The sequence below is a fragment of the Brachycentrus maculatus genome, unplaced genomic scaffold, assembly GCF_059751285.1.
Source record: "Brachycentrus maculatus isolate JH-2025_06_01 unplaced genomic scaffold, ASM5975128v1 h1tg000257l, whole genome shotgun sequence".
Lineage (NCBI taxonomy): Eukaryota > Metazoa > Arthropoda > Insecta > Trichoptera > Brachycentridae > Brachycentrus > Brachycentrus maculatus.
Window position 1 is genome coordinate 1,021,559 of NW_028281008.1, and position 26,560 is coordinate 1,048,118.

General features: G+C 32.7%; 1 protein-coding gene across 1 annotated transcript in view; it reads left to right on the forward strand.

Moving 5' to 3' along the window:
• rau (RA domain-containing protein rau) overlaps positions 1–26,560 on the forward strand; it is a 121,846-nt gene that overhangs the window by 1,186 nt on the left and 94,100 nt on the right. The window contains exon 2 of the mRNA XM_088265757.1: positions 6,555–6,699. Coding sequence (XP_088121883.1) covers positions 6,556–6,699 — 144 coding nt within the window. The 5' untranslated portion in view covers position 6,555. The remainder of the gene's footprint in view (positions 1–6,554; positions 6,700–26,560) is intronic.

Sequence of the window (26,560 nt, forward strand, 5' to 3'; positions counted from 1 at the left end):
AAAAAAATAATTTAACAATGCCTTTTCTTCAAAATTCAAAAACAACATTTTCTGTCCTGTAGCGGGTAAATATTAAGTTAAAAATATGCGTCTTTTGCTGGGATAAAGTACATTTTCTGGGCATTCCGAAAACATGCACAACTGAAAATTGGCGATTTTTGATTTATGACGTTCTTGAAAGGAGTGAGCGATATGGCCGAATGAAGCGAAATATTTTAGGCCTACTTTCTTCCATTATCCATTTATGAATAGCTTTTTTTGTACTTAGTTTAGTTTTTTGACGACTGTAATGTATAATGGAAGCAGGTTGTGCAACTTTATTTAATTTTATTTAAACTTTATGTACAGAAAAGAAATAAGTACATTAGCGGGCTTATTGCTAAGCAATATCCTCCAACCAACCAATTATAAAAGTTCCTTTGATCAAAAGATGTATATGTTAGGTTTTGATCAATATATTTCAGTGGTTCTATTCGTCTACTTTGCTGGGAGGTGTTGTGTTATGTGAGTCATTCATAAATGCATATGAAAGGGTTGTTTAGCATAGTTATTTGACTGTTATAAGTTTTAATTTGTTGAGTATTTCCTTTGTGGGAGTCCATCTCGGAACATTAAGTGTTATTTTCATAAAAATGGAATCATGTTTAAAATTCAAGATTAAAATTGTGTGCGATATGCGTGATGTGTGGTCCCAGATTCGATACCTCGGGTCGTTTCGACTACTCGCAATTAAAATCGCCATGAACACTACCCGTCGCATTATGCTGAAGGAAATCTCTAACAAAAATAAGTAGGAATTTGAAAAAGTCTATATTTACTCTAGTTTAACTATACTTTTGTTCGTTTTAAAATATATTTTGAAAAAATGTATTCAAATTTTTTTCACTCTTTTAAAAACCCTTATCCGTACCCAATGGTGCATAGGGCACCGCCTCATATAAATGCAGTGTTATCTTGATCGTTAACACACGAAGGAAAGGTGATCAGCCCTCCCCTTCAGGTACCAGTTCAGGGTAGTATTGAATAAATATTTGATCGAAATCACTTATATTTATTTAACCCCCCCCTGGGAATCGAACCCGGGACCTCCAGAACGGTAGCCGAGCGTGCTGACCATTACGCTACGTAGGCGGACAACCCCTTTTTACCTATCAATAATTCTTATTTTCAAAACCATATAATTAAACTCGTATTTGTTTGGAAGAAAAACTTATTTTTTAAATACAAAAATGGTGTTTTAAGCAAAAAAATCAATTAAGTTAAATGTTACCTGGGCTCAAAAAAAATTAAGATGCAATATGGAATTTTCATCAAGACCTATTAGTTACAAAAAAACCTAATTTAGGTGTAATGTTCGTTACGTATTATTTGCACACATTTGGGCCATGCAATAATAATAGAACAATTGAAAAAAATGTGTATCTAACTTGTATAGGTGATTTTTCAAAACATCCAATCATAAACAGACACAACGGTGTACGAATTATGCTTATTATTATATGCAATATGGTTTATACTGATGTAATTTGTTTTTGGCCCACACACAGCTCTGGTCAGCGCTGATATTGCGAACCAGAAAGGTCACAGCAAAAATGTTATGCTATGCTTCATGATACCATCACTTTTGAAAGCTAAACTAATCTTGATTAATGTCGGTACTTTTAAAAGTTATTGCACACATTAATAACAGACCAGAACCTGGCTGTCTACAATTTCAGTAACTGTCTAGGAATTTTTACAGGAAACAAACGCGTCGGGCATCCGCGTTCTTCTTCAGTGGATAAGACCTCTTCATAAGTTCTTCCCTTCTACGAAGATTTCTATATTTTATCTCCTATTTTACATATCGAACCATGTAACTATTATTTATGATTTATTTATGATCTTCGAATGATGAAATAAGGAAATAATGCAATGTCCAGATGAGCATTAACGAAAAAATTAAGAAATGTGTATTAAGACATGTGGAACAAATGACTGAGAAAAGAACGGCAAAACAAATTTAAGAGGCGAATGTAGTTGAAGAAAAAAACAGAGGAAGACCAACGAAAACTTGTCATAATCAGGGATGTCAAATACTTGAAAGCGGTCAGGTCAGGAGTCGAAATAATCGTTTGTATAAGGAGATGCATGAATGTGTAAGAGACGAAGAATAGGTATATTCTCTGCTTACTCCTACAGAGAATCGGCGTAGTGGTTAGTTTCTTAGTTTTTGCTTATTTAACAAATATAGTATCCAAACATTTTACATATTAAATCATTTTGCTGTTATTCTTAGCGTTTCTCGTTCTCCACTTAAATCCCAAAAAATGGAGGCTGTTTTCTTTTTTTTTATGGTTGTAATTTTGTGGTTTGATAATCCATTCATCTTCCCGCTTTACTGATTTGAGTTATGCTACGAATTGTTTTTGGGTTCCGACCGCTTTCTTTGACGGGTCCACCGTAATCGTTCCTGCTCCCATTTTTGGTCTGATGTGAGTTAAAATGCACCAATACCTTAAATATTTGTACCTACATAGAGCATACTCTAAGAGTTGTCGGCACCCATCGTCTTGGGATGAGGGCTGTTAATAAATATATGTAATAACGTGGATTTTGTTGCGTAGCTTAGTCATCGGAGCTTGATCTAAAAGAATTTAATAGATTTTAATGACTTTCAAAAAAAAAATTAAATAAACAAATCCAGTAAAAAATGTCTCAAACGCTGAAGACTGAAAGACATCGAATAAGATAAAGAAGAAGCCTAAAGAGGATTTTTCGCTAAGTATTGTACAGCTGCTTAAATACTATGTGGATTTCGTGTGTGCAGTGTCCTAATACCAACCCTAATGTATGAAATGGGAGCGTGGAGTTGGCAAACGAAGGATGAATGTATACTGCACAAAAAATTTCATTCAGACGAATATACGACAAAATGCATGATGTATATTTGAATGGTGATATAAGGAATGAATGCGAGGCTGGGATAAGCGTTATCGATAAAATTTAAAAAGGTGTATTGAAAGGGTTTGGATAAAACAGTGAAGCAAATATAGAGGAAGATCGAGAGAAACTTAATACATTAGAACTCCTATTATCGAAACTCCAACTATTTGATTATCTTTTAGAATTTGATCAGACATTGGATTATTCACACTACGGATGAGATGTCAATATAAATGTTATACATGTTAACAACATTTTCGGTGTGTCCAAATACTTGTTCACAAAGTTTTTATTTTGTGAACAAGTATTTGGACACACTCAAAATGTTGTAAATTATCTGGTCAAATAATAAAAATAATAAAAGGAAAATGATATTTTCTGGCGTTCATATGTGTGATTATAATCCAGGATTCGGACCTTTGAAAGAGTTTCTGCTCAATAAAAAGCTTCATTCCATCTCACCAATAAATGTCTCTAGTGATTCAAGAATTATGTTTAAAAATTGGTTCATATGTATAGAACCTCTAAGAATTTAAGTAGTGTGGTTGTCAATAATGGGTAGAATTGGTGAATGTTACACGCGTGTAAAGTGATCACTTAAACCAGCCTATGACGGTCGTCAGCCCCGTAAATGCTCAGACTTTTATATTCTTCTTCATCTTTGATGAGATGTCAAAAAATAATATCGTTTAAGCCAGTCAAACACCAGGTCGTGAGTCCTGGGATGCTCAGAAATACATCTTCTCTCATATAAAAAAGAACGATAGTTGTTTCATATCAAGTTAATACATCTTTAATAAGTATTGCGTAGTTGAGGTCAAAGCTTTGACATAATATCTACGCTCTATTGATGTGATAATTTGCATTGTTCGCGTAGGAGTTGGTAAGATAGCGCTATTCGGCGAGTGGATGGGACACACTAATTTTGGCGTAATATGTTGCATATCAGGTTTTGAAGAATGTAGACTACTTATTTGCTTAGGCCGTGCCGCAGGGCCGGATGTAATCCATTTCGTTTTTCTTCATAGTCACCAGTAACCGCAGCCTTCTTTGTAACTATTATTATTTATTGGCCCGTCAATTGGGCAGCTCTGTGGAAAGAGGTATGTGCTTTGAGTTATTCTTACATACTGAACTCACCGCGATAGCCCTCTTTAAAAAAATTATACACGATGATACTCTGTATATGATAAATTTTAAAGCGGCTGGGACACCATCGAAAGATTTGTACTCCAGTCGTTATACATGTTTTTATTAAATAATGCTTCTTCTTCTTCTAACCCTCTTCCGAACCCAATGGTGCATAGAGCACTGCATCGTATCGAGGCAGTGTTCTTTTGATTGCTAATTGCATAGTGCCAAGGTGATCAGTCCTGCGCTTCTTGTACCAGTCCAGGGTCAAATTAACTAATGTGGTGGCGAAAATCACACATTTTTATTTTGTCCACCTGTGAATCGAATCGAGAATCGCCAGTACAGTAGCCAAACGCGCTTACTACTACATCGCACTAACAATTCGTGTATTATTTTTTACTCTGTACCTCTCCGAAAGGCTTATACAAAGGCTTATACATATTTTAAAAAATTCTTGTAAATTTACATTTTTAACACATTCGAGATTACGGCACTAAATGCATGTATTACCAATTATAATATTTATCATTATAAGTAAAAGATTTGATAAAAGAAACTTTTTTTCTCGGCTTAGCAGACAAGTTGTCCATTTTTTTGAGAAATTTTACAATACTTATAACATATGTTACAAAATAATAGAGAACACCAGAGATAAAAATAGATAATAATTGCTTTTCATCAAAATTCTTATCGCAAACATCAATCACTTGAATTAATTCGGTGACGATAAATTTGTCAAATCAATGACCAATATTCGCAGAAACATTGGAAATTTTATTGATGGTGTCGTGGGCACGTAAGGCTTCACATTACATCGTACACTATATTGTAATGTAAACGGGTACGCATAAATGACCAATTTATGTAAATTAAAGTTTAATCTAATCAACAGTTTAAGTTTCTAACTAATAGGCATAACAGACATATAATTTTTAAAGTAATATGTTAGATGGTATTGTTTTTTATTGCGGTGACATTTAAAAAAAATGATATCCAAGCCTATTTTGTAAAATTTTATAATTCTTGGTAACAAATGGAAACTGAAATAAATTGTACATGCTAAGTAACCATTATCTTTTTAATAAAGTCCCTTGAAATTGTTATTTTTATTTTTATAAAGTATTATTTTAACCGCATACCTACTTATGTATGTATTATAATTAAATAGATAAATTTCTGTTTACATTTATTTAAAATATTTGGTATTTATTTATAAAATTTTATTAAAGAAAATTGTTTATGATATACAAATACAAATACATGTACATACTGACAATTCCGCCTTTCTTAGAAAAAAAACACATCTTGCATTCTTCAATAAAAATTAAATGTAAATAAAACTTTATTAATTTAGCACTCTCGAAGTGCTATGAGTAATTTTCAACTATGTCCAAAAGGTCAGAGCCACTTTAACTCCAAATTATCGATATAACTAATAACTTCTACTCAGGTAAGAATTTACGGTTTTATTGCTAAATACCATACTTCTAAGAAAATTCATGTTGAAGAGATAAAACATAATATCAATAACTGATTCACAGTCACTTTGCGGTAATATCTATCCATTTTTAATTTAAGTTTTACTTGGTAAATTTCCCTATTTCTATAGTGCCATTCACCAAATAAAACTTAAATTAAAAATAGATAAAACATACATGGTGTTTAGTTTTCTGGGAACCACTATGTTTGCACTCCATGTGGTTTTATTCTCGACATCTCCACACCAAGCATCGATTATTTTTATTTCTTTGCTAATCTTTCATCACAAACCTGTATCAAAAATGTATTTGATCTTATCAAAGGAATTTTCTTACCATTCAAAGTCTCATAAACAAAAACGTTTTGATTGCCTGAAGAATTACACCCGGTCGCAGAAATCAAATCAACGAAATCGTATATAACGCATAATACGAAAAGTATTAGAATAAAGATTGAATAAAAATAAATATTTTTTTTCAGCGCCAATTAAAATGATCGTAGCAAGAAGAAATTTTAAGCATATATTTAAATTATTCAATCATACACTCGTTAGCTTCCTCTACATCAGATACGTAGACTGTGGTTTCAAGTTATTTAGAATAATATAATATTTCATATTATTTTTATAATAATATAAGATTTCATATTATAGACCGAGGAAAACTTGACACATGTCAAATACTTGAAAGCGGCCTAGTCAGCAGTCGTAATAATTGTCGGGTATGTATGAGGAGATGCATGAATGTAAAAGAGGCGAAGAATGTTTGCAGAGACAGAGTGGTAGGAAGCGACTGCGGGGAAGCGGTATGATGGTTAGTTAGTACGTTAGTTAGTCATATTATTTTTAGACATCTCACCAAAGATGAAGAAGAATATGGAAGTCTGGGCATTAACGGGGCTGACGACCGTCATAGGCTGGTTTAAGTGATCACTTTACACACGTGTAACATTCGTCAATTCTGCCCATTTTTGGTGATGACATGAGTTTTAATTTTTGATGAAATTGCTATTTGCAGAATGCTGAAACACGTGCAGGTGTCTCCGCAGCGCTCGCGAGCCGACTCGGTGAGCCTCAGCTCGACTGCCTCCATGTGCAGCCTGGCTGAGCCGCTGCACAGCCGGGCCCCTTCGTACTCCTCCCTCAGCGATACTTCGGCTCAGGTAAGCCTTTAGTATTACACCTAATCAGGGCTTTTTGCTATGCAACGCGGTGGAACGGCGTTCTGACATCTTTTTTCACGGATATATATATATATATATATATATATATATATATATATATATATATATATATATATATATATATATATATATATATATATATATATATATATTTAAATATATATATATTTTTTAATTGATGGTTTCAATCATTTATCAAGCAATTCAAAATAAATTAGACGAAATAATATTTGCGCTTACGTAATTAAAATCTATACTTAAATAATTCGTCAAAATGATTTTAATTTTAAGTAAAAAGCTTGATATGAAGTGAGTTTCGGAACCTTTTTTGTTTTATAATAAGTCCTGCTCCTAATTATTGATAATAATCAACTAACGTTTATAAAAAAACATGTTTTTTTTTTCAAAAAATATCCTTGACAACGCTAAAGTAAATCCGCGACGTTCTGCTGCCTTAATCGGAACGATATAACTTTTGGAAATTACATTAATTAAATAAATAAAAAAAAATTAATCGATTCATGGAATTAAGATTGTACCTGTTATCATTTATTCTCACTTCTTATTCTGACTCATAAGTGCTTGATCTCCGTTTAACTTGATGATTAATGAGCATGCGAGACTTTCCAACATATCAAGTGTAGAAATGTATTTATATTTTGATTGCATTCAACATTAGAAGCACACGGAAGGAATGTCGTTTTTTCCTCCGAAAGTCCATCAAATAATAATCCCGTTGACTTCCTTCTCGAATCGGATCGCCGGTCTGAGCAATGATCCATAAAATTTATGAGAAAATAAATATAACTACTGCGATCCGAATTATTTTACACTTCGATGCATTTTGATAAGTTATGTGATCTTTGTAGGCAATACCGAGCCGGCAAAATGTCCTAAAGCGACCATAATACGCGGTAATGAACCGATTTTTATTTATCGACCGGTCGTAAACACGTCGTATTATCAAAGAAAGGTGTATTTAAACTATTTTATTGTACTATCGACCGATGATAGCGCCGGGAGGATTAAACAGAGGAAGTGACCGCTACTTAATATTCGAAATCTCCCGCAGGTTAAGAGATTAAATACATTTTATTACAATTCTTTCTATGGGAAATAAAAATATTGATCTTGTTCGTGTTGTACTCGTATAGTGTGGATACCGTAATATAAGTCGGACCAACAATAGGGAGAATAGTCTCAGATTCATTAAATAAAAGCGGATGTTCCTATGGCCATTATGAATCAACGACAGAAAATATGTAAAAATGGTCCATAAAAACTTGTTTCCAGCGGTGATATAAGTATTTTATATAAAGTATAATGTACTTAAACAAATATGGGTTCACCGGAATTCACATAATTCAATTCCGAATAACATTTCTCCGGCACAGGGTGTATCTAAAATCATGGTCCAGAAAAATTAAACATCAAGCACACATCTCATTTTTTAATATGCAACTTTCTTCACATATAAGGTCGAAATGTCTGACATTGGCATCACAACTTTCTTGTTTATACTTATTTATTATTCTTTTAACCTCAAATTCAAAGTGTTTCACAGCAATTTCTCAATAAACGTGCGTTTAAACAATAATAATTCACTATTTGACATCTGCGAGATGGATCGATTTGGTCTAAAAAGAGACAAAGAAGTATGAGTTATTATAATACAATACGTATTCTGTTAAAACCCCATATTCACAAATTATGTTCAATTTAGATCTTGTAACATAAACTCAATACAAAAATGAGATTTTACTGATTTTTACACACTGTATCATATACTCATCCTCTTAAAATCATAATATTTCTATCAAATTACCGTTACTATGCACCATAAGTATTTAAAATCAATATAAACGCAGCCCATTTCACGTTTGAAAAAAAAATAACGACATTAAGTAGAAATTTAAAATAACACAATATTTCTTACACTTTTTCTGTTTTTCGCTCGTTCAAAAAACGTCACCTTGACATCTAGTCTTTGTTATTATTGTAAATATTTGTTATTTGTTCAATCTTTTTGTATTCCTGAGCAACATTTCATCGAAAAATGTAACAACTTTTCTCTCTCAAAATTTTTATATGTATACTGAAAAAATAAGAAAATTTGCGGCAATATAACAAATAAAAAACGAGTGATATAACATATTAACGTTTAAATATAATGTTTTGTAATGTTTTCTATTGATTTCACTAAAACTCGTATTTGATTTTCTATCATACACACGTCTCATTTAATTATTACATTTTTTATTTAAAGCATTCAAGTTTCTTCAACTGGTTCTATTACACATTTTTCCCATGTCAAACAATTCCATCATCGTCCATTCTTTGGAATATGGATATCGTTCGCCGTTACTTTCAAAGAGGTAATTACATCTCCATTTGACTTGTCGTCTGCTATGAGAAAATATTAATTGAAACAATGCATTACTGTTCTACTGTGATCTGAAAATAATTCATAGTTAAATTATAGAAAGCAAAATCGGGGATTGTTATACATACTATTTGAAATGAAGTATGGAAAATATCCAATATGGGCTTTATAGAAATACTTGTCTTTAAGTTAAACTAATAATATCTTTGGGAATCTTTGCTTTATGTTTTTTTTAAATATATTATTCCAGGTACAGTGATGCCTCTCATAGCGAACGCTGCGCACAACGAACCTTGCTCGCACAACGAACTGTATCGTATTTCATTTTGACACTCGAACGCTCTAATGTCGCACGAAGCCAATGCATTTGTATGATGAAACTGAACGTTTTTAATGAATTTATCAACACTTCTTTTACCTACATAAAACAAACTTTTCGCGTAACGAACGAACTTGCTCCTGGAACGAATTAAGTACGCTATGCGAGGGATCACCGTATTTTTAATATTTCTTGACTCGATGTATGTTATTATTTATTTAAACATGTAATTTAGTTTACTTTCTCTTCGTCAGCTAAGACTGATTTGTTTTCGTTGAAGTCTTATTTATTATACTCTCATATAACAAACCTTCCTTGCTATGTGTTCCCTTCCCGCGATTTTACCGTGAATTTTTAAACGTGTTTGCAGTTATGGATTAATAACAAAATGCAATATACTGTTGTAATTTAGTTATTACAGTATAACGTGTATTTATTTGTTCTGTAAGTTGAAAGGAATGAAGGTCGTAAATGTTATAAAAAATGAACTCCTTTTAAATCTTTGTCAAACTTCTCATTACCGCGTATCAAGGTCTCGTGACGAAAAAATATGGACTACGGAAAAGGATAAGATATATTATGTGTTGGGAAAACGTCGAGTAGCAATTGCTGCGTTGGTAACCTTAAGATAAGAGTCAATTGTTGTCTTTTTCTGATTTCAATTTTCTGTCCTTGCGTCGTTTCAGAATATCACTGGAACGTGACGCTAAAGGTGCTATTGTCTATGATTTCGGATATGAAGAAATGAAATCAGCGATAGATTATGGAGATACTGTCACTCTTGGCGTTTGATATAGCGGGTTGGAGTAATCGGTCTTCCTTGGGATCAATCTAATTCGTAGGTTTTAATTGCGGCTCCGGCACGAATATCCGCGGGAAGAATCATCGATTATTTTTTAAGCATGAACCTCATTAAAAGAAAACTGAAAAATCGTTTTCTTGATTAGAACCTGGAAAAGTGCTCAAAATAACGACAAAACTGACTTGATCAATCTCTCAAAGGAAAGATGCAAGGATATTATTCGCAATTAGTAGTGTTCTTATGGATACCTAACATTCAAAAGATTTTTTTTATCAATTAATAAAATCCTTGTTAAGTGTGACATCAAGTTTTATTGAGTGTGCCCGTAATTTACAAATGTAAAATGATAATAAAGGTGTCTATTGGTGAGATGTAAAGAAGCTTTTTATTAAGCAGAAACTCTTATATTAGTATGTGAGGTCCGAATCCTGGATTATAATCACACACATGAGAAACGCCAGAAAATACCATTTTCATTTTTATCATTAAGCTTATAATTTGACCAGATAATTTATTAACAACATTTTGAGTGTGTCCAAATACTTGTTCACAAAATCTGGATTATCTCCAATTACAGGAGTTATTTTCATATTATTTTTTGACATCTCATCAAAGATGAAAGATGAAAGGATTCGGACCTCACATACTAATATAAGAGTTTCTGCTTAGTAAAAAGCTTCTTTACATCTCACCAATAGATGTCTCTAGTGAAGTTCTAGTGATTCAAAAACAAGGTTTCTAAATTGGTTCATGTATAATAAAGGTGTACTAGAATTGCAAACAGATTTGGCTCAGTAAATTTTTTGAAAAAAAAAATCGTTGAAATGTGCATATTTGGCTCTTTGACTATTATAAGGCAGTCTAGTTTATACAAGAGCGAATGATAATGATGCATTTGGCTCTTTGACTATTATAAGGCAGTCTAGTTTATACAAGAGCGAATGATAATGATGCATTTGGCTCTTTGACTATTATAAGGCAGTCTAGTTTATACAAGAGCGAATGATAATGATGCATTTGGCTCTTTGACTATTATAAGGCAGTCTAGTTTATACAAGAGCGAATGATAATGATGCATTTGGCTCTTTGACTATTATAAGGCAGTCTAGTTTATACAAGAGCGAATGATAATGATGCATTTGGCTCTTTGACTATTATAAGGCAGTCTAGTTTATACAAGAGCGAATGATAATGATGCATTTGGCTCTTTGACTATTATAAGGCAGTCTAGTTTATACAAGAGCGAATGATAATGATGCATTTTTTGCAGAATATGCTAAAGTTTCCTTTGTTTGACATAGGCTTTGCAAATATTATTGTGGTTACCGTATTGTATTACACAACGCTTAAAATATAATAACGTGATGGTATTTCATCATTGAAAACATATTTTTCTTGGAAAACATATTTGAAACTGTTATTTATCGATGTCATGAATACGATAAAAATATTAATGCACGTTCCTAGTTCGAGGTTTGTCTGGAATAATTGATTACGTGCAAGATTTAGTATGTGAAATATAAACAGTTTGAAATATAATAATTTACATATCTGCTCGTTGCAAAAGTGTCTGAAATATTACTTATATTAAATAAGTTTCAGTACATGTTGTACTTTATAAAATTTGTTTGATGGATGTTCGAATGGTGATATAAATAGGGAATGACAGGATGTGATAAGCATTATCGAATTTAGAAAAAGTGTGATGATACGGTTTGGACATGTGAATCGAATGAGTGAAAAAAGAACAATAAAACAAACATGAGGCGAATGAAGTTGGTAATCAAAGCACAGGAAAAAAGGGAAAAACTTGATCAGCATGATCAAGTATTTCAAATACTTGAAATCGGTCAGGTCAGGAGTCGGAATAATCGTCGGGTATATATGAGGGGATGCATGAACGTGGAAGAGGCGAATATTGTTTTCAAAGACAGATTGGTGTAGCATTCTATTCTCTCTGACTACCCGTACGGGAAGCGGGGTGATGGTTATCACCATAAACGGCTTACATAAAAAATAGTACTGCTTGTAAATTTAACAATTTCTCAAAATACGAGTAGAAAAGCCGACAAAGAGCCATAAACTCGTCAGAGTTTACAATAAAACTTTTTTACTTCGTTGCGTTCTAAGGATTCTGAAATATAATAATAAAAAATCACCTACTGCATTAATGCCGAATCTACCTCTATTGCCAGCTTTGCAATTTTTGAACTTAAATTCATATTCAGGCGAAACAGCTGTCACCAATATAAATAAAATCTTGTATAATATTTTATACTCTCTCTTATAGTCTTCCTTTATTTTCTTCACATCACGAGCATTTTGACAGTAGGTACGACCAGCTCGCAGTCAGCGCACTAAATTTGGCGAATGTGTCTCCGCTGTTGCAGGCCCGATGCATTAGTAATGTAATGTTCTTCGATGATCTTAAGTAGAAAAAAACTGTTCATCAAATGATTTCTGTATTTCTCTTTGCCCATAAATTTAAACACGGCGAATCGCCTTTGAGGTGGTATTTTACGAAAATGGCGCTTCATAAATTATCCTAAATTATTGTTTTTATTATAACCAGTTTTAGTTACGGTTAGAGGGCATTTTGTTATTTTGGTACATATTTTGTCCATGATAAATGTAGATTTAAGATTTTTTTTAATATATTTTAATAAGAAATAGAACCATCTTATTCCGAAAACCATAAAATATAAATTAATTCTGGCCATTAAAATCCAATATTTCATCTACATATTTATGAGCTTCTCAAACGCATAGCTGTGGTATTTTATATATTACATAGATATACAAATACCTTATAGGTGATAAATTTATTATGTCCCATGTTTAGTTGACATAGTTCTTTTTTAACGAATTTTATTTCTTCTCCGTCTTAATCCTCATTGCTGAGGGTTGTGACCCTTGCAGAAGCAATGACTCTTCTCCAGTTATCCCTTGACTGCGCTGCACGTAGCGCTCCAACCACTGAGGTGCCTGCTGCTGCCTTAATTTGATCGGTCCATCGTGTGGGGGATCTTCCTCTCCCTCTCTTTCCCTCCAGGCTACCGATCACAACTAGGCGTTCCAGGCTATCCTCGTTGCCACGCGCAACGTGTCCAAAGAACTGGAGAATCCGTCGGGTACAGAATTTTATAGCGTGTCCTATATTTGAATAGGATTCCTGGAGTTTTGTCTGCATTCAGATTTTTTCCCGGCATTCCTTGTAACATTGTCAAGGCTATGGTGTATGTCAATTACACACACCTATCTAGCGATGTCTCACGTGTACGGATTATTCCCAGTCTTCGCGTTTTGCGATAGTGTTAGTTGTTTTAATCGAGCAATAGCCATGGAAAATACCTCGTCTTTTATTATCGTCGACTTGGCGACAGGAAATGAAGATAAAGCACTAAATGGAGACTATTAACTAAAATTAAAATGTATTTATTCAAATTTCCGCAGTATTGTAGTTTTTCATAGTATTGTTTTGTAAAAATGCCGATACCAGGCAATCATAAATGTGTAGCGTGTCTCTAGTATGCAGCTATAAGCCAAGATACTTTACTGCTACCTTCGGTGCATCTGTGACCTTTTTCTACGCGGATGTAAATCAGAGGAGGATCTTGCCTATTAGCTATAGAGCGTGGGGAACGTTTTTTTGTATTAGTGAAGGGATTTTTGTATGATCGTAAATCGCACGATATTAATCTCGGTAGTGTTTCAAGGTTTCAACATCTCCTGGTGGAATCCTTTATAACGTCTGATCTCATCGCACGATCTTCTTACTGTATGACTGGAGGAAGTAAACCGCTATTGTAATACAAAAACGGACGCAAATTCGATTTCACCGTATCTTTAAGGCCTGTTCCAAAAAGAGTACCAAGTTATCGATCTTTTATAGATGACTTGAAAGGAATAAAATATTTAAGTATTTTTATCGATTTGTTACTGCTTCTGGTCTTAATAATAATAAATGATAAAACAATTTTAATAAATAAAATATCCGTAATTACTTCTATAGTTTTATCTGAGTAAGTAAGTAAGTGGTTAAGATTTTTTTTAAATTGACATCTCAACATAGATGAAGAAGCATGAGTATTTACAGGGCTTACGGGTTTAAGTGATCACTTCATACACGTGTAACATTCACCATTCTAACCATGATTGACAACCACACCGAAATTTCGGATCTTTTTTATTTTAAATATGCAAGGTATATGTGGCATAATTTATCGCGAGTTTAGAACAGGTATCGCGTGTGTTTGAATTTTTTTAGTGATTAAAATATTTTTAGAAAGTTGTATGTATAACAATTATTTTTACTGATAAAAATAAATATTAAAAAATCTCAATTTGACGTTTCCTGAACGAATAAATACATAGACAAAAAAAGAGTTATTAAAATTGGAAATTTCGTAACGAAACAGGCTGCATTGATTTTAAACACATGTGATAGAAATGAATGAGCAATTTATATTAAGCTTGGTTTTGTGTGCACACGTGGTACATAAGAAACATAGGGAATATCCTGTTATTCTACGATGAAATAATATGCAAACTCACGATTTGCAAATGAATGTGTAAATGCATATTCCAGATGTCCCCTTCTCCCGGAACTATTTCTTTCCTTCCATTTGTCCTTTGCGGGTAGTTCCCATGAAGAAGACGCGCCAAATCGACCAAAAAACTCTCCCATAATCTCACCACAAGTGTTTGGTGCGCGGGTGTGTGTGCATCCACGTATTATGCATTTTTCTACGCGTGTGTGTTAGTGTGCTGTGTGTTTTGTATTATAAAAAAATGTCCACCATGCGACCGCAGCTAACATGGGCGTACGAATATGGGAAAAAAATATTATGTATATATTCTTTAATTGCGGTTCTCTTAAAAAGGCATACGATTTCAAATATGCATACTTGCCAATTATTTTGTTTTTTTCTGTGTACGTTCGTATGACTAACGTTAGAAAGTAAATTCTACTTATGAAATCTTAATTTACATATCATGCAAATATCTCATTGTTACTTTATACTTTAAGCTCACAGGAGTTTTATATTTCACAATTACGGCCGACCGTCATTTAAAAAATAGTGAAAATTAACCTGATTGTTATACAATTAATGCAAATTAAAAACAAAATAAAAAAATATTAAAAAAAGTGAAAATTGTATTTTTTGGACATCTCAATAAAGATGAAAAGCAATTTTAAAGTTTGGGTATTTAAAAGGCTTACGACTTGTCATAGGCTGGTTTAAGTGATCACTTTACACACGCGTAACATTTACCATTCTACTCATGATTGTCAACCACGTAACATGATAGACCATACTACGCCCTTGAGGTATTTTTTTTACGAAAATGGCGCTATATAAGTTATCCAAATTTATTTTTATTATTATTACGCAAATTTTTCGAACTCCCACATACGTATATCATAAATCTGTGAACATTTGTGAACAAGGATTTGGAAACACCCAAAAAAAGTTTTATTTCACCAGTGACCGGGTTTCGTCGGTACCTCCATCATCAGACTAGGTAACGACCGCCAGTCTGATAAATAAATATGAAAAATAGTATATGGTTGTTATTTTATTATTATATTTTATTTTACATGTTATTCCTTCACTCCCGGAGATTTATCGCTTTCAATAAATGTATTAACTACAAAATATTTATGTATTCAACATTTCCAAAGGTGATTTACTATATTTGTTTGCGTGACAAAGCGATATTGATTTTAAATAAAATTTATGTCCATCACATTTGGAAGTATTTGGTTTGTGATTTATGTGCATTATTTTATAGTGTCGTGTTTTCGAGATCAAGTGAATAATTGACTCCGTCGACACTAAATTATAATAAAATTACCATTTTTATTTTATGTGAATAAAATTGAAACCTTTTGCGATATTAATGGACATATTTAAAAAAAACAAGGTTTGAATCAACATTTTGAATGTTTCAAATACTTTTTCACAAATCTGACTTTTCTGAACTAAGGACTTATTTTCATTTTTTTTGACATATACATAGAAGAAGAAAAATAAGGAAATCTAGGTATTGACAGGGCTTATAACCTGTCATAGGCTGGTTAAGAGATCACTTCACACTCGTGCAACATTTACCATTTCACCCATGATTGACATACATATATCGTTAATCTCAGGACGCCATACATAATTTTTTGATGTATGTGAGACCCGAACCAACATAGATGGCTCTTGTGAACTCACATCGTCACATCGACATAGCGTCATGAGATTAATGACATACGAAGGAGTTCCAAAAAAATGAGTTGTGCGGTTGTCAGTCATGGGTAGAATGGTTAATGTTGCACGTGTCTAAAATGATCATTCAACCAGCTTATGACGGGTCATGAGCCCTGTAAATACCATAACAGATTTCCATATTCTTCTTCATCTATAATAAAATATCAAATAAAAGTTTCAAAAAATGTTTTCATTCACTTAAAGGTACTTGACGAGCCGCCCTTTAAAAAAGTAAACTATAAACATTGGAAGTACCATTGGGATCCTTAGAAAGGTCTATGCGTGAAGGTCAGGTAACAGGGAGTGAAAAATGTTGTCACCAGAAACCACATTCATTACACGCTTTAAAATTTATTTTATTGTTCTCACAACAGAAAAAAAAGAGGAAAAAAATCAATATACCTACGAACTCCCTTTTAAATCCATAAAAGTCAATTAAATTGGACGATTGTGTTTTTAATCTATGGTTTATGGTTACTGGGCTGTGATTCCATACGGAAGTGAAAATTTTAACGATATGCTGAAAAACGATGTATGATAAATGTTCGAATGGTGTTATAAGGAAAGAATGCAAGGCTGAGATGAGCATTATCGACAAAATTAAGAAAGGTGTTTTGAGACGGTTTGGCCATGTGATTCGAATGAGTGAAGAAAAAACGGTTAGTTCTCTGTATTTTTTCTTGTGTGGATATTATGTAAAAACAGATAAAAATAATAATAATAAACCAAAAAAACATATACATTAATAAAAATCTACCGACAAGACACAAAAAGAGGCTTGGTGGATCTCCGCAAAAAATATGTATGTATACGAGTATATGCAAATGTACATACTTATATATACATATATATATATATATATATATATATATATATATATATATATATATATATATATATATATATATATATATATATATATATATATATATATATATAATTTTTTTTTTAACAAATAAATGAAATTTAAAAAAAATGTCTCGCTGTCGATTTTTATTCATTAATTGATTCGGTAGTCACTTTGTAATACTATATATCCATTTTTAATTTATGTTTTACTTGGTAAATACCCCTATTTCTTAAAATCTATTGTATCATCACGTGTTTCGATGCATTATGCATAATTTTCAACCACTTAATCGATATCGTAGTAAAAAAGTTAAATTATTCTTACTTCTCGTATGCAAAATTATAATATAGAATATCTTATCTATCTAAAAGCACTTTTTATCTACGTTAAACATTATTTTCTTACTCGTACCACCTGTTCTTATACAGCATCTTCACACGATCCTCGTTTCTCTAATATTTAGTTCCCATCCCCACTATTTATTGTATTGCCGAGTACCAAGCGCCAGGTGAATCCATCCCTATTCATTGGAACCATTTCCAGGAAACTACTCCTCCTCTTTGAACACTAGTTCCGATTTAAAACATGCATTATTTAGTCCTTTTGTACATTTTTTTTTCAACTATTATGATGTGTTTTTTCGGCCATAGAACATGCATATTCGTGTGAAAAACTAAAGGTGCATTTTCGGCCTTCACTTACTCCAAATTAATACATGACTCTGTGTACCTGTTTGTTAGCATATTTTGCTACCGTACTGGAGGTCCCAGGTTCGATTCCTATGGGGGGTCAAAATTAATGTGTTTTCACTCAAATATTGATTTAATATAATATAACCCTGGCGGTGTCAAAAATCTGGCGGTGTCAAAAGTCTGCGTAATCGGAGGGCATGTATGACTAGATGTATGGATGTGAAGGAGGCGAGGAGTGTATGTCAGGACAGAAGAGTGTGGCGTTCCATCCTCTCTGCCTACCCCTGCGGGGAAACGGCGTGATGGTAGTAGTAGTAGTAGTAGTAACCCTGGACTGGTACCAGAAGCGCAGGACTGATCGTCTTGCCTTCATATAAAAACGATCGAATAAATATTGCGTCAATTCGATGCAGTGCCCTATGCACCATTGGGTGAGGATAATGGTCAGTCGTAGGAATAGTGTTTAATTTTGCCTTTTTGTAACCAAGCGTCAAAAATTTATTTTTAAATCCTTCAAACAAATAAAATTAATACTGATATAATATGTAATTTGTCGAATTTGTGTAGTAAATTTAAATCATTTATATGCTGCGACTTTACTTGAAAACATACAATACTTATATCTCTTTTTCAGATTGTGCCACTGTGGGTAATATAAATATATGTGACGTATTTATGTATAAGTTTGTTTACGGTATTTTATTATATTATAATAATCTCCCTTTATTATATTATAATAAGCGCCCCTGAGGTAGTATTTTACTTAATTATCCAAATTTATTATTTTTTATTATACATACCTACGTTGTGAGCCCGCGCAAAAAAATGCCATCCAACATCAATGAATTCCATAGTCCTCTTTAGGGTTTACCTGCTCTAACGATATCTCATTATTTTATAGTTTTTTTACTGGTCGCATCCTGTTATCTTATAAATATACCAGTTTTTTTATCATGCCTCTCTGGATGTTTACATTTCTATTGATCTATAATTCCACGCTCACAAAAGACTTAGGAATCAGGCAAACGATTCGTTACCCAATAATGAATAAAGGTGAGATAGATCTAGATTCCTCAAGTTTCTGTCACTTTGGTCGTTCTATTAATGAAGCAGTAAGAATCACAGGGGTTTTAATTCACCTTGAAAATTCTTTGTCGTTTTTATAATGTAATGAATTTTTTGATTAAACAAATATTTTTTACAACATTTTTAGTGTGTTCACAATATGTTTGTTAAATAAAGCACGTTCACTTATATGGAATCAATGGTTTTTTTCTTACCTGGAAAAAAACATTGGGTAAATTCATATGCAATGTATACCGCAATGACATCGAAGGACGTCGGCATTCAATGGCGTTTGTCAATATATAAAATACCCAGTAATTCAAATGCAGCTTAGCGACAAATCTGCTAGTCATCAAAATAAAGAATGACTCCATCGATCATTTCAATTTGGTTTGGTTTTTGCTCACCTTTATGGTAACGCTATTTATTATTATTCTAATCATTAATAAGTCTCGGCTTCTAGGACGGTTTTTCATTAAGTCATCACTCTATTCACGCGAGCGGATTCTCCTGATCCAAACACGTTTTGGAACCACATTGGATTCACCTCCAAACTTGTGTTTACATTGTTTTTATACGATCTTGTGGTTAAATTGATTAGCGATAGTGTTTTCAATTATTGTTTTTTGCTGACATGAACAAGTATTATCATTTTTGATAAATTAAGTGGTAAGTGGTTCATTTTAATCTTGGTTTAACATCCCTAAATTTGTTATATAGGGATGTTTTAACGAATGTGCGGCAAAACGTTGTACGATCGATGTTCATATAGTGATATAAAGAAAGAATGAAAGAACGATATAACCATTATCGATAAAATTTAAAAAAAAAAGGTGTGTTGAGATGGTTTGGGTATGTGAATTGAAAGAGTGAAGAAAGAATAGTAAAACAAATTTATGAGTTGAATGTGGTTGGTAATATAGGCAGAGGAACACCGAGGAAAACTTGCCATGATCAAGTATTTCAAATACTTGAAAGAGGTCAGGTCGGAAGTCGGAATAATCGGTGGGTATGTATGAGGAGATGCACGAATGTGGAAGAGATGGAAATTTCAACACTTTTTGTTGTTTTGATTGTAGTTTTAGGCCAAATACGACTTCTGAAATCTTGGTGAAAATTATCATCCATCAAAACATGATCTTTCCATCAAAAGATTGTTTGCAAAGACAGAGTGATGTGGCGTTCTATTCTCTCTCCCTACCCCTGCGGGCAAGCTGTTAATGGTTGGTTAGTCAGTTAAGTTACCGCTGGTATTTCTTCGAGAAATGTCAACACGCTCTCTAGATAATTGCAGCGACTGAATTAATGCATGGAGTTCGTTGAATTAGAACACTTGCCGGACACGCGCCGCAGCTATGCGTCATGACGTCACGATATGGAATTAATTCAATAGGTGGTAATTCTTGTGATAGTTCATTTGTTCACGTACAAATTCACGTCCTGTTTAAGAAATCGAATGGAGAAAAGTATGCACTCAATTGTAAGGATTCGGTCTGATCGCGGTAAGAAAACAACCATAAAACAGCAAATACCTGCATTTTCATGCAACCCATTGTTAAATGTCCGATTTCGACATTACTAAAAAGGAAAGTAAAAAAAAATACTTCGAGTTGTGTTCGCCTGAATCGAAGTTCATTTTATGTTTAGAGTTGTGTCCTGGATAGATTTTAAAGTGACTGCCGAATCCATTAGTGAAAATAAATTATATTATTTCGAGAAATAAACATACTTTTTGTTTTGATCCACTCACATTTTCATTTTCATTTTCAATATTCACAACATTCAAAACAACAAAAAAAATTAATTGCTGTATACAAATTTTACTTTTTTTCATTAATTGATTCGGCAGTCACTTTCTGGTAAATACATATGTATACGTATTTCTTATTGAGACAACTGTTTCGATGCATTCCGCATTTTCAAACACCGTATGTGAAGCGAAGTCTATATTTTAGAGTTGTGTTCTTGAGAAGTTGAAAGATGAAGAAGGCAGGATCTGTTTCTCATTTTATGTCAGTGGGAATATGGACAATAGGGAGAAGCATATAGTCATTGTCATATTGTTAATTATGAGTTTATTATTATTTATATTTTTATGAATTTCTATTGCTTCAAAATGGTCCAGTTTATATCTTATAATAATAATTTTTAGAATTTCTACGTTATTGTTGCTATCCATATGTATAATTGTTATCTGTTATAATGATGCGAAATGCGTCGAAAAACGTGTAACAATAGATTTTAAGAAATAGTGGGTTTTCTTCTTCTTTTCGTCCTGTAGTTTCCCTCATTGCTGACGATCGTGACCCCCCTGCTGGCTTCCTGTGGAACCTCGGACAACACTCCGCCATTGGTCCCTGCATTTTGCAGCCTTTAGAGCTCCCGGAACGGAGAAGCCTGTGATCTCTTTTACCTGGTCGGTCCATCGGGTTTTTACCGGGTGAAATTTACTGTTTTTGTTGATATAGGAAAAGATGTATGAATAATCAGTAAACTAATTATTTTTTTCACGTATTCGTTCAGTTCCAAACTGCTAAACAAGCGTGAAATTCATCACAAAGAATGTATATTTTTCTCACAAGTTTTGTTCTGTTATTTGTACAGCGATGACGCTACATATCTGAAATTGATTCCAAACTCTGGCGGGTGAGATCAGTGCTGGCGAGCTCCTCTGCAGACGCCGCAGAATGTGCTAGTCACGCATGACGTCACGGTGATGTAAATCCCGCAGAGCATTGTGGCCAGCCATGCGAGAATCCAACTCGTCCGCGTATTGTATTGTCCGTTCTGTATGGAAATTATTCCGAAAACGAGGAACCTTCAATTTGCCAGACTTGCCATGAAAATATGTGGGAGGTGCAAAATCAGCAATCGAACAACGTTTATTTGTTAAGTTTTATTCGGTTAAGGCACAATATACGATAAATCGCAACTTAATTTTTTCTAAACCCAGGTAACATTTGACGTAATTGATTTTTTTAAACACCGTTTTCATATTGAAAAAATAAGTTTTTCTTCGACTTAAATGTATGTTTATGAAATAAAAAAAGGGTATTGAAAAGTAAGGAGTTAAAAATGTAAGAAATACTCTTTTTCAATATATGTTCTATGTATATTTAAAAAAAGTCAAATATCAATATATCGTAAATGAAAAAAAATTAACGTGAAAAAACGTCTAGCCCCTAGTGCGGCCGATCGCGTTTTGAATCGCTTGAGATATCAGCCTTAAGTATATACTTCTTGCGTCATTCAAAATAATTTTAGGAATAAAAGTGAGAATAAAGTAATCAATAATATTTCATTTGTTAGAAATTTTATGAAATTAATAATGTATGGAATCTGTGACTTGCCATTTCGATTTTTTTCGTGTTAATATTATGTATCGGAGCTAGAATATGTTAATTGCATTCAATATAAATTAAAACGACCGCAAGGTAATAACTTTCCTGACATCAAATGTAATTATCAAAATATAAATGCCGTTTGTCGGATGTGTGATGTCAGTTTGGTATTCGTCGGATAAAAACGCTTTTAAACAAACCAGTTTTGCTTGAGCCACGGACGCTGCTGATTTGTTTTTTACGTCATACTATCTGCGCGTGACGTAGCACCGTGATAGACGCAATCTCTTATTGTTCATACTCTCCTAATAAGATCGTTAAAATGTTCCGTTTTTATGCTCATTCGATTCAGTCTTGTACCTTATTAATAGTGTTGATCAGTGGGTCAGTTGCTAAATTTTAATCCCATCCGTTGTTTAATGTTCGTGCTTGGGACGTTAAGAACATGTTTAATTTGACCTATGGATAGTTCGATGTAATCGTGACTTTAATTTAATTTACACCGGAAGAGTATGTGTGTCGTTGGAAGGCAATATATTCATCAAACATATTGGCTAACTGGATCCCCTAGCAGCTAGGGCCTAGCTTATCTAAATGTACTAATGCACCATGGTTTATAGTCCCAATTAAGTATAACTTCTGATATGAAAGCATTCCATCTCGTCTATTCATTAATTTATATTTTGATCTATGCTGCAATTCGGCCACTTGAGAACACTTCATAGGCGAATGTTCCATGCATTCGAGTATCTTCTATGATATTCTAATGAGTGGCGTGTCTTTAGTATTAGGAAACGCGTTTTAAGTATATTATGATTCATGAGTTCTGACGTAGTTTGGGATCTCCTTCTCGTATTATGAAGCGGACTGCCTTGCCCCTTCCTTCAGCGTAAATTCACGAACGTTCGCGTCAGCAAGCAGCAAGTAATCGATAGTCATGTACAACTCGTTCGTACGTACCTACTTATATGTTTTTTTCTTAGAATCTCTTCTGCAATGTTAGAATGTCAACTTGTGAAGTTGGAGCACTGACGTTGCGTATTGCATTCCAGGTATCTATAGTGGAACAAATTATTACCTTGGGTGTTCTTGGAACCATTTTAATTAGCATATTTTTGCGTGTTTGATATTTCTCAATTCCGAATCAAATTACTACTGTCTGCAGAACGTCGAATAGTTTTGTATACCTAGATAATTCCATGTTGCAATTGCAACATTGGGATTTTATTTTTATAATTTGATTATGCGCAAATATTTTTTGTTGGTTAATTGGCAATAAATAACTCAATCTCAGCAAAAGTGATTAAGTTTACTGTTTTTAATTGTTTTTTTTTGGTAATTAGGAGTAGCACTACCAATATTAAGAATTACACAGGCCTTTTGATAATAGGTTCAAGGACGTGCAATTCCCAACATATCTACCAAATTATCACATATTTGCTTATATCAGCACATTTTAAGTTTTCTTTACGTATTTTATACAAGGCAGACGTCTCACACTTTGATCAGTACAACTGCCACGAGTAAAGGTCGCAATCAGTGCACACAATTTGGCAGCGGTGCCTTTGCTGTTGCTGGCGCGAAGGCATGGAATGCTCTTCCACTATCAATTAAAAACAGTGTTGAATTGATCTTTAGGATAAAAACATATTTGTTTTACAAATTATTTTAACATATTTTTTCCCATTAACAAGTCGCATATATTTATTTAACTGTGTAACCAAACCAACCTTAAGGTAGTATTTTACAAAAATGACGCTTTAAAAATTATAGAAAATTATTATTAACATTTAAAAATTGTGCCAATTATTTATAAGATCATAACATGTGCTTTAATTAAATTTAAATTCATAACAATTTAGGTCCACTTTTTATAGTTATCTCTAATGAAGCGCAAAGGAAACAATGGTTTATACAATACCGATTTCCCGGAACATTATTTCTATAGCTTTAAGTTGTTTCGTGCGATTATTTTTCTGTAAAAAATCATGATTTTCCAATTACGGCAGAAGTGAAATATTCAATTTAAATAAATATACGAGTAGATTTTAGTGATTTAATTTATCTAACATATATCTAGTCTAGCCGGTGTGAGAAATTTAATACAATTCTTTTTCAGATTTGCCATTTTCCATAGTTGATTGACACACAATAAGTGTGATTTATGATGTATTGAAAAAATTCAATTAATTTCTGCAAATATCGAAATATTCTGGGAGAAATATCAGCACTTCGGATGTGAAAACAATTATTTCGTATGTATTCGTACAAAGGTATTAGTAATTATGAACGGCCCCGTACTCTTATTTGTTTCATAATGATACCAAACTTTGTCGTTTACGAAAAAAAACTAATAAATATTTTAGATACATTTTCTCAAATACCATTTTTATCGGTATTTTTTCATTAAATTCGATAATCTGTTTTTTTAAGTAATGCGCCACCGGTTTAACATATACATATAAAAAATGCATGGAAAATTACCAATTCAGATTGATTGCCATCAGATAAAAATGAAATTTGGCGGTTACCCCGTTTTCCACGCACTAATTCATCTTTGTAATACATGAGTGTAACATTATTGTTTGCACGTGACACGTAGAATGTGTTTATATACTGAATTGTATTATAACGAAAATTACAGTGAATAATATCCAGCAATAAAATTCCCCGATTCGCCTTTCAATTTGCGGACTTACCACATTTTCAGTGTCGTAAAAATGTTGTAGTAAATTAATACTGGTTAAGTCATAAATCTATTATTATATTGCCAAATGAAATGCTTGTTGACTTTTTAAGTTGGTGGTTTTATCGAAACATAATTTATTTTATATTATTTTTCGAAATATAAACAATGACGGCCCATCTCGGTCGATTTGAAGTCTTGATCATGTTTTATTGAATTTCAATCATTTCGATTAGACGCGGTTGTATTACTTTAATTTTTTGTCGATCAACAAAAAAATTATTAATTCCTTTGATGGTATACTAAAAATTTACAAATGGTACTTTTCTAATATAACGTTAGATTTCAGTGTTTTTTGTAAATAAGTAAAAATTTGCGTTATTTTAAATCTTTCACTTCCAGAAGTGTTTCAGAATTTGAAAGATTATTTACGCAGAGCAATTCTGTGGTTAAAAAAATATACCAAAGCAAATCGGAAGTAACATTGAATTTTGATTGAATTTTGCAATATCTATATAAACACATAACTTACCATAACAATAAATATTTAAAAAAAATTAACTTATTTTTCATGTAATTACAAGATTGAATGTGCGTAAGAAATGATGAACTATAATTATTGATAATTCTGAGATAGTTAAAGAGTTTCAGTACCAAGAATAACGTAGTTATATAGTAACAATAAAAAACAATTTAACAGGCATTTCATAGGTGTGAAGACGCACCTTTAAAATATATACATAATGAATAGCAAAAAAGACTAATTTATCCATATACGTACGAGTTTCTTATACTTCTCTCACTTTATTTCATAGTTAAAAATTATTGTATTCGACTGTCAACCAAAACAAATTGCAAAGCTTAAAAATATATTCGCTGAATCGATTTGAATCAAATTAAAATAATAATCAACGCCCATTTATTTCGAATTCACTTAATGTAAATATTTGTAGACGCATCGAGCTGTTATTTATCTGGAATTGATCCAATGACGAAGAAAAAATTATATATTATACTGGCAACCGGAAGCTCTACGACCGTCTTAACCAATGGACCGTAAAGTCTTTGGTAGCCATGTTTGAATAACGAAACTTTATCCACGCCTTAAATCTATGCGCTGGAATAAAAAATAACCCCTATAAAAAGCTGTGGTTTTTATAAGGACCAAAAATAATATGTTGTAATTTTTCCAAACTGTAAATCTCAGGAATTCCGATCGTTTGAGGTTTCCCCAAAACGTAAAAAGGGTTAGACATTCATCCCGCTATTTTAAATTACATATCTTTGTAAGTAAATATAACAGTGAGTATTATAGTAAGTAGGTGTTTTACAGAACAAAATTTACATACGTTAATAAATGTATTCTGAACGTCAATTTAACATCATGAAAAACCTGATATGCAGATACTTTTAAGTATATTACTTAATAATATATAATTTAA